At 42.9% G+C, this 15,348-nt stretch overlaps 1 protein-coding gene and 2 long non-coding RNA genes across 5 annotated transcripts in view; 2 read left to right on the top strand and 1 right to left on the bottom strand.

The window, feature by feature from the left end:
- lama5 (laminin, alpha 5) overlaps nt 1–15,348 on the top strand; it is a 113,332-nt gene that overhangs the window by 55,640 nt on the left and 42,344 nt on the right. For all 3 annotated transcript variants that reach the window (XM_074642653.1, XM_074642654.1, XM_074642652.1), the window contains exons 7-13: nt 7,094–7,209; nt 10,110–10,228; nt 11,441–11,531; nt 11,687–11,821; nt 12,067–12,129; nt 12,618–12,758; nt 14,026–14,163. In XM_074642653.1, the coding sequence (XP_074498754.1) occupies nt 7,094–7,209; nt 10,110–10,228; nt 11,441–11,531; nt 11,687–11,821; nt 12,067–12,129; nt 12,618–12,758; nt 14,026–14,163 (803 nt within the window). The remainder of the gene's footprint in view (nt 1–7,093; nt 7,210–10,109; nt 10,229–11,440; nt 11,532–11,686; nt 11,822–12,066; nt 12,130–12,617; nt 12,759–14,025; nt 14,164–15,348) is intronic.
- LOC141772044 (uncharacterized) lies at nt 12,828–13,411 on the bottom strand. The gene is made up of 3 exons (XR_012594828.1): nt 13,275–13,411; nt 13,141–13,166; nt 12,828–13,033 (listed from the first exon to the last, which is right to left on the bottom strand). It is a non-coding gene; the product is annotated as an uncharacterized LOC141772044 (long non-coding RNA).
- LOC141772046 (uncharacterized) lies at nt 12,877–13,678 on the top strand. Its single transcript, XR_012594830.1, has 2 exons — nt 12,877–12,958; nt 13,281–13,678. It is a non-coding gene; the product is annotated as an uncharacterized LOC141772046 (long non-coding RNA).

Genomic DNA, 15,348 nt, shown 5'->3' with positions numbered 1-15,348 from the left:
GTATGGATGTGTTTGGTGTATATATGATGTATGGATGTGTTTGGTGTATATATGGTGTATGGATGTATTTGGTGTATATATGGTGTATGGATGTGTTTGGTGTATATATGGTATATGGATGTGTTTGGTGTATATATGGTGTATGGATGTGTTTGGTGTATATATGGTGTATGGATGTATTTGGTGTATATATGGTGTATGGATGTGTTTGGTGTATATATGATGTATGGATGTGTTTGGTGTATATATGGTGTATGGATGTATTTGGTGTATATATGGTGTATGGATGTGTTTGGTGTATATATGGTGTATGGATGTGTTTGGTGTATATATGGTGTATGGATGTGTTTGGTGTATATGGTGTATGGATGTGTTTGGTGTATATATGGTGTATGGATGTATTTGGTGTATATATGGTGTATGGATGTGTTTGGTGTATATATGGTGTATGGATGTGTTTGGTGTATATATGGTGTATGGATGTGTTTGGTGTATATATGGTGTATGGATGTGTTTGGTGTATATATACATCCACATAGTTGGTGGTTCTGTTCGGCACCATTTGGTTTCACTTTGCTGCATCACCTCCAGTTCAGGATCAGAGCTCCGAGAGGTGAGGCCACATCTGGGTTAATCATTAGCACAGCTGGGTTGAGTGTGTGCGTGTGCGTGTGCGACTTTCCACACTCAACTGTCGCCATCTTGGCTACGTAGTGGAAGGGGCGGAGCCACGACCACGATTCAAACATACGTAGGTAACAGAATAAAACAATACAATACGTAAACATACCGGTGCATTTTCAGCCAACAGGAGGACACATCGTAGGCATAGGAGACGACGTTGGAAACGTAATTTCCACTCTGCTTTCATTTTATTTCAGAAGATATTTTGGCGGGTAGCGAGCCGCGGTCAAATGTTGAGATCGTCATTTCCGGTCAGTGCGCCGCAGAGTATTCGATTTGAGATGACCCTACCCCGTTGAAATTTACGCACTACTCAAGTGAGTACAGAGTGCACAAAGTGCACTACACTGATGTGTACTTCTGGAAGTACGTGGATTGGAACACACTCTTAAAGTGGCAATAGACGACTTTTCTCTTTTGCACGCTTAGAAAGAGTAGAAAGCATCAAATCAATACAGAGTAAAGGTTCAGAAAGCAGAGAGGTTGTTGATAGACGCTGTTCACATTCAGCTATAATCCAGACAGACTGAACTGAAAACTAACGCTGTGCTCTCTGAAAAGAAAATAAAGCGATAAAAAAGATGGATTTGACCTTTTTGGATTCAGCTGTTTGTCTTCACCAAAGAATAGACGGAGCTTCAGGAGACAGACGGTGTTTAATCTGTGACTCATCTGGGTGTTTCACACATATAACAGAATGATTCACTTTAATGGAGAAAAGCAATCAGACTGTTTAAAGTACTCTTCAAATATAATCTCTGCTTTGTAACTAAAGAGTTATAGCTGTGATATAAATATGTGATTCAGGGGGATTCTGGTATTTTAAACAGTCCGGGATGTGGATTAATATCCTGCTATGTGGTTTAGAGTTTCATCAGAAATGATTCTTCATCCTTTGAGTCGTGCCGTTACCGTTGGTGTGATTTCTGCACTTGTTTCCAGCAGACAGGTGTTGGGTTGACGGGAACACGGCGCGAGGAATTCAAATAAATCCCTCCTGACCTCATCAGGCTTTTGGCGATGCTCGGCCTGGTTTGTGTCAGAGCGAAGGAATGCAGATCTGAACATTTTGACATCAATGCTGGACTTTGTTTAACGTGGTTAAATATCCAGCAGGTGTTGTTGTAGACGACGCTGCAGGTCTGCTGACTGGAGGTCTGTGTTTAAAGGTTCGACCTGCTGATATCATCATTACTGTGATGGTACGTGTCCACAGGGGCGTTTTTTATCGCGAGGGGACGCGACGCTTCCCAGCATTGGACGCTTGGTGGGCTGTCCCTAGAAACAAGGAACTCGGCTCCTGATTGGACGAACGTTTTCCCTCCGTTGGCTGCTGCTCAAACCGGAACCAGTATGGAGGCTTGTTTGGAAACTATCTTCTCTTATTTCATGTAAATAGTTCACTGAAATGTGTTTCTGAAAACATTTGAGGCGAGAAATAATCCATGCAGTTGATGAATCTGTCTTTATTTTGGCTCGACAATGTTTAGTTTAAAAGATTATCGGGAGTTTGGAGAGGCGGCGAGTCGCGTCGGACGCCCGTGATTTGCATAAAGTAGCCAGGACTTCAACTTTATGCAGATGAGGAGCGGGCTTCCTGCACGCCTAGTCTCTCGAATCGCGACGCCACGCTACCAGAATGCATTGCGCGGCTGCTTGCATAGACAATGAATGGGGAGCGTGGAAAGCACGGAACCTGTGGACACGTACCATGACACGAGACAAGATCGATTTTCGCACACGACACTCATTTATCGCTCCCGATCCCCTACGACGGCCGTGTCGGGCTGTAACCGATCCCCTACGACGGCCGTGTCGGGCTGTAACCGATCCCCTACGACGGCCCCGTCGGGCTGTAACCGATTCCCTACGACGGCCCCGTCGGGCTGTAACCGATCCCCTACGACGGCCCCGTCGGGCTGTAACCGATCCCCCTACGACGGCCCCGTCGGGCTGTAACCGATCCCCTACGACGGCCCCGTCGGGCTGTAACCGATCCCCTACGACGGCCCCGTCGGGCTGTAACCGATCCCCTACGACGGCCCCGTCGGGCTGTAACCGATCCCCTACGACGGCCCCGTCGGGCTGTAACCGATCCCCTACGACGGCCGTGTCGGGCTGTAACCGATCCCCTACGACGGCCCCGTCGGGCTGTAACCGATCCCCCTACGACGGCCCCGTCGGGCTGTAACCGATCCCCTACGACGGCCCCGTCGGGGTGTAACCGATCCCCTACGACGGCCCCGTCGGGCTGTAACCGATCCCCTACGACGGCCCCGTCGGGCTGTAACCGATCCCCTACGACGGCCGTGTCGGGCTGTAACCGATCCCCTACGACGGCCCCGTCGGGCTGTAACCGATCCCCTACGACGGCCGTGTCGGGCTGTAACCGATCCCCTACGACGGCCCCGTCGGGCTGTAACCGATCCCCTACGACGGCCCCGTCGGGCTGTAACCGATCCCCTACGACGGCCCCGTCGGGCTGTAACCGATCCCCTACGACGGCCGTGTCGGGCTGTAACCGATCCCCTACGACGGCCCCGTCGGGCTGTAACCGATCCCCTACGACGGCCCCGTCGGGCTGTAACCGATCCCCTACGACGGCCCCGTCGGGCTGTAACCGATCCCCTACGACGGCCCCGTCGGGCTGTAACCGATCCCCTACGACGGCCGTGTCGGGCTGTATTCGGGCTGATATCATGGAGTCTGAACCCGGCATTACTCTTTTGAAAATATCCTGCACGTTTGGAGATGACTGGCCGAACGGTTGTGGAGTTAGGTCTGTTGATGAGCTGAGCCACGCCCTTTTAAAGGTCATTGGTCAATATCTTCAAAACACAATAACATACGAACAGGTTTTTATAACGTTTGATGAGCTCGGTCCAATAATGTGTCAAGAATGTGTTTTTCAAAAAAATGTAAATGGCGGAAAATCTAGTCACAAAAATCCCGGGGTTCTTGAGGCTTTTCTGTTGAGCATAGTGAGCTGCACGTGTTCGTCACATACCAAGTCGATGGGACGTATGGTGTGACGGGGTCGGCCTTTAAAAGTTAAGAACAAGTTGTAGCGCCACCATCAGGCCATCAAAGAGTGAAATCAGCTTCATAGTCCTCTCAGTAATGACCCGGTTTACTCGCTGGCTACGCTCACAGGAAGCTGCTGGTCCACAGCCAGCCATGGAAACCAGGAAGGAGTGAGTTTTTGGATGGAAACCATCCATTGAAAGTCATTTCCTAAAACGCTTGAACAGAGAACTGATCGGCCGGAGAGGAAAGGAAAGAAGGATGGAGGGAGGCGATGCATGAGAGAGCGTGTGAATTAAAGAGGGAATGAATGGATGTGATAGTGAAGGTGAAAGCTGGAAACACAATGAGCCTCTGAAACACACAATACACAGACATGTTATCAGCACCGACCAGAGAGGGGTTGGGTTTCTAGTGTTTCTAGTCGTTCTAGTGTTTCTAGTGTTTCTAGTCTTTCTAGGGTTTCTAGTCTTTCTAGTCTTTCTAGGGTTTCTAGTCTTTCTAGTCTTTCTAGTGTTTCTAGGGTTTCTAGTGTTTCTAGTCTTTCTAGTGTTTCTAGGGTTTCTAGTGTTTCTAGTGTTTCTAGTGTTTCTAGGGTTTCTGGTATTTCTAGTGTTTCTAGGTTTCAGTAAAGGAGAGTTGGTCTCACTCTTTTCTGGGCTTCTGGCTGTATTAAAGGTCCCATATCAGCTCATTTTCAGGTTCATACTTGTATTGGGGCGCCCACTCTACCAGGCGAGCCACCGGGGCGCCCCAGATTCACTTATTTTGACAACAAGCTGAGTCATCGTGAGATATTTAGTTTTAGAAAATAGTTGTTTAAGGATTGAAATCCAACATTTGTTAGGTGATGTTTGACTCCGGTCGTCGGGGTTCGTTTCTCTTTGACTCGGAGAGACGAGATAACGTCGCCTCCTCCGCCGCCTCCTCCGTCGCTTCCTCCGTCGCCTCCTCCGTCGCTTCCTCCGTCGCCTCCTCCGTTGCTTCCTCCGTCGCCTCCTCCGTCGCCTCCTCTGCCGTCTCCCGGCTGTGTTTTGGCCACTCGGCCGGCTGCAGGTTTACACACTAATCCGATTAAAAGCTGCAGTGAAGCAGTGAACCGCTGGTCCATGAAGGAAAAACATTAACTCTTTCCTTGTTGGGGGGTCCATCTCCACTTTTCTCTTCTCTTTTGACTCTCTGTCACACTCTTCTTTCTTTCTTTCTTTCTTTCTTTCTTTTTCTGAAGAGACAGCAGGGTTAGAGGTAGAGGAATGTGAACTCTTGAGAAAAGTTCAAATGATGTTTTACCCAAAACACAATGGGCTGAGACGGGTCCATGCACACAGGTCCATACATACAGGTCCATACATACAGGTCCAAACATACAGGTCCAAACACACAGGTCCATACACACAGGTCCATACACACAGGTCCATACACACAGGTCCATACATACAGGTCCATACATACAGGTCCATACACACAGGTCCATACATACAGGTCCAAACATACAGGTCCAAACATACAGGTCCAAACACACAGGTCCATACATACAGGTCCATACACACAGGTCCATACACACAGGTCCATACATACAGGTCCATACATACAGGTCCATACACACAGGTCCATACATACAGGTCCAAACACACAGGTCCATACACACAGGTCCAAACACACAGGTCCATACATACAGGTCCATACACACAGGTCCATACACACAGGTCCATACATACAGGTCCATACATACAGGTCCATACACACAGGTCCATACACACAGGTCCAAACATACAGGTCCATACACACAGGTCCAAACATACAGGTCCATACATACAGGTCCATACACACAGGTCCATACACACAGGTCCAAACACACAGGTCCATACATACAGGTCCATACATACAGGTCCATACATACAGGTCCATACATACAGGTCCATACACACAGGTCCATACACACAGGTCCATACACACAGGTCCATACATACAGGTCCAAACATACAGGTCCATACATACAGGTCCATACATACAGGTCCATACACACAGGTCCATACACACAGGTCCATACATACAGGTCCATACACACAGGTCCATACATACAGGTCCATACATACAGGTCCATACACACAGGTCCATACATACAGGTCCATACATACAGGTCCATACATACAGGTCCAAACATACAGGTCCAAACATACAGGTCCATACATACAGGTCCATACATACAGGTCCATACACACAGGTCCATACACACAGGTCCATACATACAGGTCCATACACACAGGTCCATACACACAGGTCCATACATACAGGTCCATACACACAGGTCCATACACACAGGTCCATACACACAGGTCCATACATACAGGTCCATACACACAGGTCCATACACACAGGTCCATACACACAGGTCCATACATACAGGTCCATACACACAGGTCCATACATACAGGTCCATACACACAGGTCCATACACACAGGTCCATACACACAGGTCCATACATACAGGTCCATACACACAGGTCCATACATACAGGTCCATACATACAGGTCCAAACATACAGGTCCAAACATACAGGTCCATACATACAGGTCCATACACACAGGTCCATACACACAGGTCCATACACACAGGTCCATACATACAGGTCCATACATACAGGTCCAAACATACAGGTCCATACACACAGGTCCATACATACAGGTCCAAACATACAGGTCCAAACATACAGGTCCATACATACAGGTCCATACACACAGGTCCATACACACAGGTCCAAACATACAGGTCCATACATACAGGTCCAAACATACAGGTCCAAACATACAGGTCCAAACATACAGGTCCATACATACAGGTCCATACATACAGGTCCATACATACAGGTCCATACACACAGGTCCATACATACAGGTCCAAACATACAGGTCCAAACATACAGGTCCATACATACAGGTCCATACATACAGGTCCATACACACAGGTCCATACATACAGGTCCATACACACAGGTCCATACACACAGGTCCATACATACAGGTCCATACATACAGGTCCAAACATACAGGTCCATACATACAGGTCCAAACATACAGGTCCATACATACAGGTCCAAACATACAGGTCCAAACATACAGGTCCAAACATACAGGTCCATACACACAGGTCCATACACACAGGTCCATACACACAGGTCCATACATACAGGTCCATACATACAGGTCCATACACACAGGCCCATACACACAGGCCCATACACACAGGTCCATACATACAGGTCCACACCAGTCTTTTGTGTCTGCAGCGTGTCAAAGTGTAATAACGACACATTGAAATGTGATAAAATCAAACTTTATCTGTTGTTTCCTGTTACTCAACTGTTGTTTTTGTTGTTGTTTACAGGTTACAGTGCGAATGTCGGCACAACACCTGTGGCCTGTCTTGTGACCACTGTTGCCCCGGATACAACCAGTTACCGTGGAAACCGGCCACGACCTACAGCGCCAACAAGTGTGAACGTGAGTAGTCGACCTGATGCTGTGTGTGTGCACTGACGTACGCGCACGCGCACGCACATGCACATGCACACACGCTCAAGCGCATACGTGGAAGACCTCGTGCTTGGTCTCCCCCACACACATACACACACACACACACACACACACACACACACACACACACACACAGGGAGTTTAAGCAGTGATCCCTGCAGAGGAATGTGTTTTTCTTTCATGTGTTGGTTCAACAGAACGAGTTGGCCTTAATTTAGTGAAGCTGAACAGGCACATGAGCTGCTGGCAACTTTCACACATCTGAACAGTGTTTCTAGAAAGTTCCTTCAGGGTCTTCAGGTTGAATATATGATACACACATATATATATATATATATATATATATATATAAAAGCTTTGATTTGATGTTGCTTTAAAGCAGCTCTCTCTGACTGCGTCCTGCTGCCGTCCGTCGTTATCAATATTTTGGTTCTATTTACATGTGAGAGCCGTCTGTTATCAAAGGTGCAGTTATATTTAACAAGGAACAACATGAGTAGCACAATGGCTAAAAGGTCACCAAAGGGCAACTTGATATGGAACTACACAGAGAGAAGCAGATGCAGATAGAGTGAGACTATAGTGGATCAGGTTCTGTTCTTACTGCAGCTGGAAGTGGGTTTATTAAACGTAATATTCGGTTTCTGTGTGAAAGTATTCATGACAAATAACAGTTCGAAAAAAATATTGACGTGTGAATTAATCGCACAGAAAAAAACGCCGCTGGTGTCTAAAAGCCTTTAGCTTCAGCAGCTTGTTCAAAGCCTCAATGGAGCTGAAGTTGTTGAATGCTAACAAGACTAGAATGGCACTCAGAGAGCGCAGACCTCCGCCAAGCTGCCTGAGTATGAATGCCCCCCCCCTCCGTTCAGCTTGCGTCATCATCCACGTGTGTTTTTGTTTATGTTGAGATCAGCTGTACGCAGCGGAGCAGCGTAAAACACTTCATTCAAACTGGACAGAAACTAATAAAACTCACCTGAACCGTCGTTGTTTCTCTTTCCAACAATCACCAAGTGAGCTTTGGTCCAACTCAACTGGAATTTCACCGAGTTTAATGTGAACGAACGCCGAATCAACAGTTGTCCCCTCCCACAGCGCATGTCTTAAAGCCTGTGGTGTTAATGCACAGGTTTAGCGGAGTTATTAAAAAACAATTCCCAAAGCTGGATCATGATCCGGATCGCCACCAAAATGGAATGGATTGTTCATTGTGCCACAACCCGACCCTCCAAAACATTTCATTCATATCCATCGCGGACTTTTGGAGTAATCCTCCAAACGGACAAACCAACAAACCAACGCCAGTGAAAACATAACCTCCTTCCTAGGCCTTTGGCGGATGTAATAATGAGTCTTTTATTTTTGATCTGACCTGTCATTACAGACGTTACGCTGGAATATGGACAGAAACCCCCAGCATCATGTTTCAGCCTTTTTAAAAGACCGTTTATGAGAGAATATCTAATCTGTCCGAGAGCTGAGAGCTGAGAGCAGCTCCGAGGGCACGACTTTATTAAGTGTTACTGAGTTATTCTGGTCTGCTTCGTTTCTCATCACTTCGCTGACTCACTGCACTGAATCGTCCTTTAAAGCTCTTTTTAGATTTCTTTTTTTCAAGAAAGGGAAAAAGTGAAATGTGCCTGAGGTGTGAGAAAAACACTCCCGGCTATCAGAGGATGGAGGATAAGGAGCGCTGGTTTATTCAGCCGGCACCTCTCAGGCGCTGACGGTCAGATAAGAACAAAAAGCTCTTTATCAGAGTTTCACTGACTCTGTATGAAGAGCAAACGCTGCTCTGGATTTTATGCCTCTGTGCTTCTTAAGCATGCCGTTCTCTTTCTTTATCTTAGATTAAGTTCCAGGATGTATGTGATGTTCTGACTGTGTGTGAGCATGTTCAGATAATGAGGTCAAGTGTGGGCCGTTGGACTTCCGGTACCTCTGTTTCCAACCCCTACAACGCACCTTTAGGTACATACAGTAATACACACATATGTGCATTAATAGGGAGATATTAAAATGCAAATTACCACACAGGATGTTAAAATCAAACATTTCAGTCATGTTGCTTTTTTCTTGACTATTTGAGTGAACAAGTGTAACCCGGTGATCCCTTAAAGAGACGGCACCAGTCTTTGATCACCGACTGGAATCAGACATGAAATAACCGAGTTATGATTCATAAAACGTCCCCGGCCTTCTAGTTTCTACTTCAAACTACAAAGAGTACTGACTTTCATCAGATGTCAGGAGATGATGAAGCTTGTGTTGTTTTGTTGATTACAGCTTCTCTCAGTTCTCTCTTTTTTGATTTGTTTGGAAACAAGCTGAATATGACCCTCAGCAGAGCGAGGGTCTCCCGTCCGGCTAAATGAGCACCTGTCAGAGGAAACAGGTTTCAAAAACAACAACTACATTTGAAGTGACTTCACAGCTGCTCTCTGAAGTCTCACACTGATGTCTGAGGATGTTTCACATCCAACATAAACTGAAGAAGAAATCAAGCATTTTGTGCAGCTGCAATTCTGAATGTTATTTTTTTTTTTTTTTAATGTGCAAAACACAACTAATAAATAAATAAAAATATATAATAAATGAAATAATAAATAAATAGTTAATGAAAAATAATACCAGGGTTTTCTGTCCTATCTAACACAAGATTGTTTTTTATAGTGCAAAAAACAAATAATAAATAAATAAAAAAATATAATAAATTAAATAATAATGAATTAAATAATGAAAAATGATACCAGGGTTTTCTGTGCTAAACTATAAAGATCACTGATATTTTAGATATTTCAGACTGTAACTGTGTATTACCTGCTGTCTGTTTATAACTGTGTTTAATATGTTTGTGTTTTCAGCGTGTAACTGTCACCGTCACTCGTTTGACTGCTACTACGACCCCGAGGTTGATCAGAAGAGAGGCAGCATCGACCTCCACGGACACAACAGAGGAGGAGGAGTCTGCCTCAACTGTCAGGTAACCAACACACCTGGTTTATTCTACTCGCTTCAGTCAGTGGCTGTTAGCAAAATTAGATTTAATTTCATTATTTAATTTTTTTATCCTCTTATGTTGCCTGAAGTACGATGGTGTATTTGGGACATTGTAGGTAAAATCTTTTCCGAGAGAAAACTCAGAATTTCCAAAATTAAAGTCGTAAATTTACAAGAAAAAAAACTTGAATATTCTCTAAGATTATAAAGTCAGAAATTTGTGAGAAAAAAATGAATCTGAAATTTTCTGAGATTAAATTTGTAAATTTACGAGAAAAAATTTATAAATTTACAATAAGAAAGCTTAAATATTCTCTGAGATTAGAGTCATAAATTTGTGAGAAAAACTCAAATGCTCTAAATTTAAAGTCGTAAATTTACGAGGAAAAAAATCACAAATTTTCAAGAAAAGATACAAATATTCTCTGAGATTATAAATCATAAATTTGTGAGAAAAAAATCTGAAATTCTCTGAGATTAAATTTGTAAATTTACAAGAAAAAACTCACAAATTTACAAGAAAAAAGCTTGAATATTCTCTGAATTCAAAGTCGTAAATCTACGAGAAAAAAACTCATAAACTCTGACATTAAAGTCGTAAATTTATGAGAGAAAATCACAAATTTTCAAGAAAAAAATACAAATATTCTCTGAGATCATAAATTTGTGAGGAAAAAAATCTGAAATTCTCTGAGATTTAAGTCACGGATTTACGGGGAAAAAAACACTGTCGCCTGCCGTGCATTATTGCTGCAGCGGATGACTGAATCAAATTATACTTTGAAAGCAGATTTAGCAACAAAGAAATAATTGTGATTTTATCCCAGAATCACCAGATTATCATCAGCATCCAGACGGTGAAGAGACATTGCTTTGAATTGGACCTATTCAGAAGAAAAAAACATTCTGATTTGAGGGTTTTTTTCTCGTAAATTTGCGACTTTAATCTCAGTGAATATCAGAGTTTTACTCCCTCCTCCGACTCTGTAAATTTTATTTATTTTTTACCTACAATGGCCCTAATATGCCGTCATACTGAAGTAATAATAAATCCTGATAATTAGAATTAAGAAGAATACTTGTAAATGTACGTCATAAACATTATTCTTATTTCTTTATATCCTGATCTCTCTCAAAGTAATGACTGTGTGTTTTTGAGTTTGGTTTCTGATTACAGTCAGCTCTTCTCTTTCAGCATCACACCACCGGAGTCAACTGTGAGCGCTGCATCCCCACCTACTACAGGTCACCTGACCACACCATCGACTCCTCGTTGGCCTGCTTACGTGAGTGACAAACTGTCAGATAAACACCATCAAATGGACATAAAACATATCAAATGCAGATGTAATATATCCATCATTTATATCATATCTGTCTAATTGTTCCCCCTGTATGTGTCTCTTCCTCCGTCTTCCTCTTCCTCTTCCTGTCTCTGCAGGCTGCGACTGTCAGTCAGAGTTTACAGACGGTACCTGTGAGGATCTGACCGGTCGCTGTCTCTGCAAACCAAACTACACTGGAGAGAACTGCGACTCCTGCGCCAGCGGCTTCATCAACTTCCCCGGCTGTTACCGTGAGTCCCGGCAACAGAGACGCCTCATAAGAATAAAAACTGTCTGGGCTTTTTGAGATTTCATATCCAAAGAGACTGAAATAAGCATTGAAATCAGCCAAAATTGATAATTTGAGTTAAAGATTTGAAAATAAAATACATAGAAAAAATTCTAGTTGAATTATTTCTGTGGTTTGTAATCTCTCTCTCTCTCTCTCTCTCTCTCTCTCTCTCTCTCTCTCTCTCTCCCTCTCTCTGTCCATCAGCCATCAGCACCTATCCCTCCAACAACAACAACGGCGAGGCCAAACCAGCAGGAGAGATCATCAGTAAGACTTTAAAATCCATCTGCTCTAGTGTCCTACAATAAATCATATTTCAGAATAATGATTATTAGTAAATAACAGAGAAAGGAATGGGTTCAGAGAAAAGATGAAACTTTCCAAACTACTAGCTGTCTGACTCATACTCTCATACTGTATCTGTGATTTCCCATGTTCTCCTCTCACCTGTCCAGATGTTGATGTTTGTGGTGTAAATCAGATGTTTCAGGGAGTTTTGGGAAAATGGTGTGAATGGAATTTCAGTGGAATGTGATGAGCTGGAAAAACACTTCATAACCTTCATAACACTGTATACCCTACAGTATATCAGCTCATATCAGCCTGTTTGTGTTGTTAGTGATAAATAGAATTCATTCTCATCATAGACAATAACTTTGATTAAATCTCTTTTGCATTGCTTTTTTTTCTCCCTATCAAACAACTTTATTGACAAGTAACATTACAAACCTGTTTCTTCTGTTGTCTGTGTGCAGACTGTGAGTGCAGTGCAGCCGGTACCGTTGATAACTCCTGCAGGCCGGATCCCAGAACCCGGACCTGCGTCTGTAAACCCGGTTTCACCGGCGACCACTGTGACACCTGCGCTCCAGGTTTCTACGGACTCAACTGTCAAGGTGAGACATGGTTAGACATGGAGAGACCAATATATTAGAGCTGTAACTAACTGTTTGTTGAAATAGTTAACTAAAGATTAACTAAAAGTAATGGATGAACAGCTGAAATAGTTAGCTAAAAGTTAGCAGTTGAAATAGTTAACTAAAGTTAGCAGTTTAAATAGTTAACTAAAGTTAGCAGTTTAAATAGTTAACTAAAAGTTAGCAGTTGAAATAGTTAACTAAAAGTTAGCAGTTGAAATAGTTAACTAAAAGTTAGAAGTTGAAATAGTTAACTAAAGTTAGCAGTTTAAATAGTTAACTAAAGTTAGAAGTTGAAATAGTTAGCTAAAAGTTAGCAGTTGAAATAGTTAACTAAAAGTTAGCAGTTGAAATAGTTAACTAAAAGTTAGCAGTTGAAGTAGTTAACTAAAGTTAGCAGTTTAAATAGTTAACTAAAAGTTAGCAGTTGAAATAGTTAACTAAAAGTTAGCAGTTGAAATAGTTAACTAAAAGTTAGCAGTTTAAATAGTTAACTAAAAGTTAGCAGTTGAAATAGTTAACTAAAATGATTTTGGGAGATAAAACCCTGTTGAAGCTGAAGTGAAAATGAATCCAACAGTTACACGTCGTCACATTCTTGAGTCCTAACGACACCAAACACTAAACGGTTTAATGACTTTAATTTACATGTTGTGAGAAAGTAAAGGATGAAACTTCAGCTGACGATCTCTCTGCCTCTCCGAGCCATCAAATCAAAATCAGTGAGCTTTAATTCAAATCATCAGACTGCAGAGGTTCTTCATTACAACACGTTTACTGTTGGTTTAATGAGTTGTTCTGCTCACATGCACACACACACACACACACACACACACACACACACACACACACACACACACACACACACACACACACACACGCACACACACACACACACACACACACACACACACACACACAACAATACAAATACACAAACAGAGGTAGGAATTCAAGACGCTTTATTTATCGGCTTGTTTATTTACCCTTTGTTAGTTCACCACCCAGGAGCAGCATCACACACACACACACACACACACACACTCCTGAATAAACAGCATTCCACTGAGCCGTGTTAATCAGTGTAAATAGTTTTACACCTGTCCTTCTGTCAGTGGAGCTGTAAACACAGTTCCCCCTACATACAATAATAATAAGTGTTATTTATTAGTCTGTGTTGTTTTATTTATCTAACTGTGTGTGTGTGTGCGTGTGCGTGTGTGTGCGCGTGCGCGTGCGTGTGCAGCCTGTCAGTGTTCAGGTCCCGGCTGTCTGGACGGGTCATGTGACTTTGTGACGGGTCACAGCGTGTGCCGGAGTGGTTTCCAAGGTTACCAGTGCGACCAGTGTGCACCGGGCTACTTCGACTACCCGCTCTGCCAGCGTGAGTCAACACATTCAACACTATAGTTTTTTTATTATGTTTATTAAAAAACAGGAATGTGCATTTAGCATTTATGTTGAATTTAAATGTGAATATTTTACATTTAGTCTTTTTTTCTTAAATCCATCCGAGGTTTGTTTTGTTTTCTTGAGGCTGCTTGTGATTGGTGAGAAAAGACAGTTTGATTAATTAGCACTGCTGAGCTGTTGCATGGAGTGTTTTTGTTTTTCTGATTCAGTTGTTGAGTAAATGTAATAGTCTTCTATAGTTTACTGCATCAAACTAGACAACATGTCTAGTGTGTAAGCAGAAGCCCTCAGAGCCTGTAAACCCAGCTGCCATGTTTTAAATAACAAGAATGCTTATACCTAAGACGCCGTATTACGACCATTGTAGGTAAAAAAGATAAGAAAAATTATTACGTAGCCGGGAGAGGGGGGTAATATTCCGAGAAAAATCTCAGAATTTCTGAGATTAAAGTGGTAAATTTACAAGAAAAAACTCAGATCATGATCTTGTTTTCTTCTGAAAAGGCCCAATTCACGGCAATGTGTCTTCAAAGTCGGGATGCTGATGATAATCTGCTAAAATCACAACTATCTCCTTACTGCTGAATCCCACTGCAAATTATAATTTGATTAGGTCATCCACTGAAGGATTAATACACGGCGAGCGGCGGCATCTGACGTGTGATGAGGTTGATCCCAACGATGTCGTTCCTTGACCAAAACCCCCCCCCCACTATTTTTCACACTCTTTTTTTCATTTAAAATTATGACTTTAATCTCAGAGAATATCCAGTTTTCTTCCCCATAAATTTGTGAGCTTTTTCTCGTTAATTTTCCACTTTAATCTCAGAAAATATCCAAGTATTTTTCTCATAAATTTACGACTTTAATCTCGGAAATTCCGAGTTTTTTTCTCGGACTATAACCCCACCCCCTTGGCTCCGTAATTTTTTTCTTTTTTTTTTAACCTATAATGGCCGTAATACGTCGTCGTGGTGACCAGACGTCTCTGTCCAGATGAAATATCCAGATCCAGAGGTTAATGCCAGTCAGAAATGGATTCCTCCCATCATTTAAAAACAGCTAATAATCGTATGATTATGTTATAGTGTTCACCTGAATCCTGGTTCCATTAAAACAACAGACTCTCTGTCTCTGTCTGTCTCTGTCTCTGTGT

This window comes from Sebastes fasciatus, chromosome 8 (assembly GCF_043250625.1).
Source record: "Sebastes fasciatus isolate fSebFas1 chromosome 8, fSebFas1.pri, whole genome shotgun sequence".
In the NCBI taxonomy this organism is placed as follows: domain Eukaryota; kingdom Metazoa; phylum Chordata; class Actinopteri; order Perciformes; family Sebastidae; genus Sebastes; species Sebastes fasciatus.
Note: the sequence above shows the minus strand (reverse complement) of the source record. Positions and strands in the feature narration are given on the sequence as shown.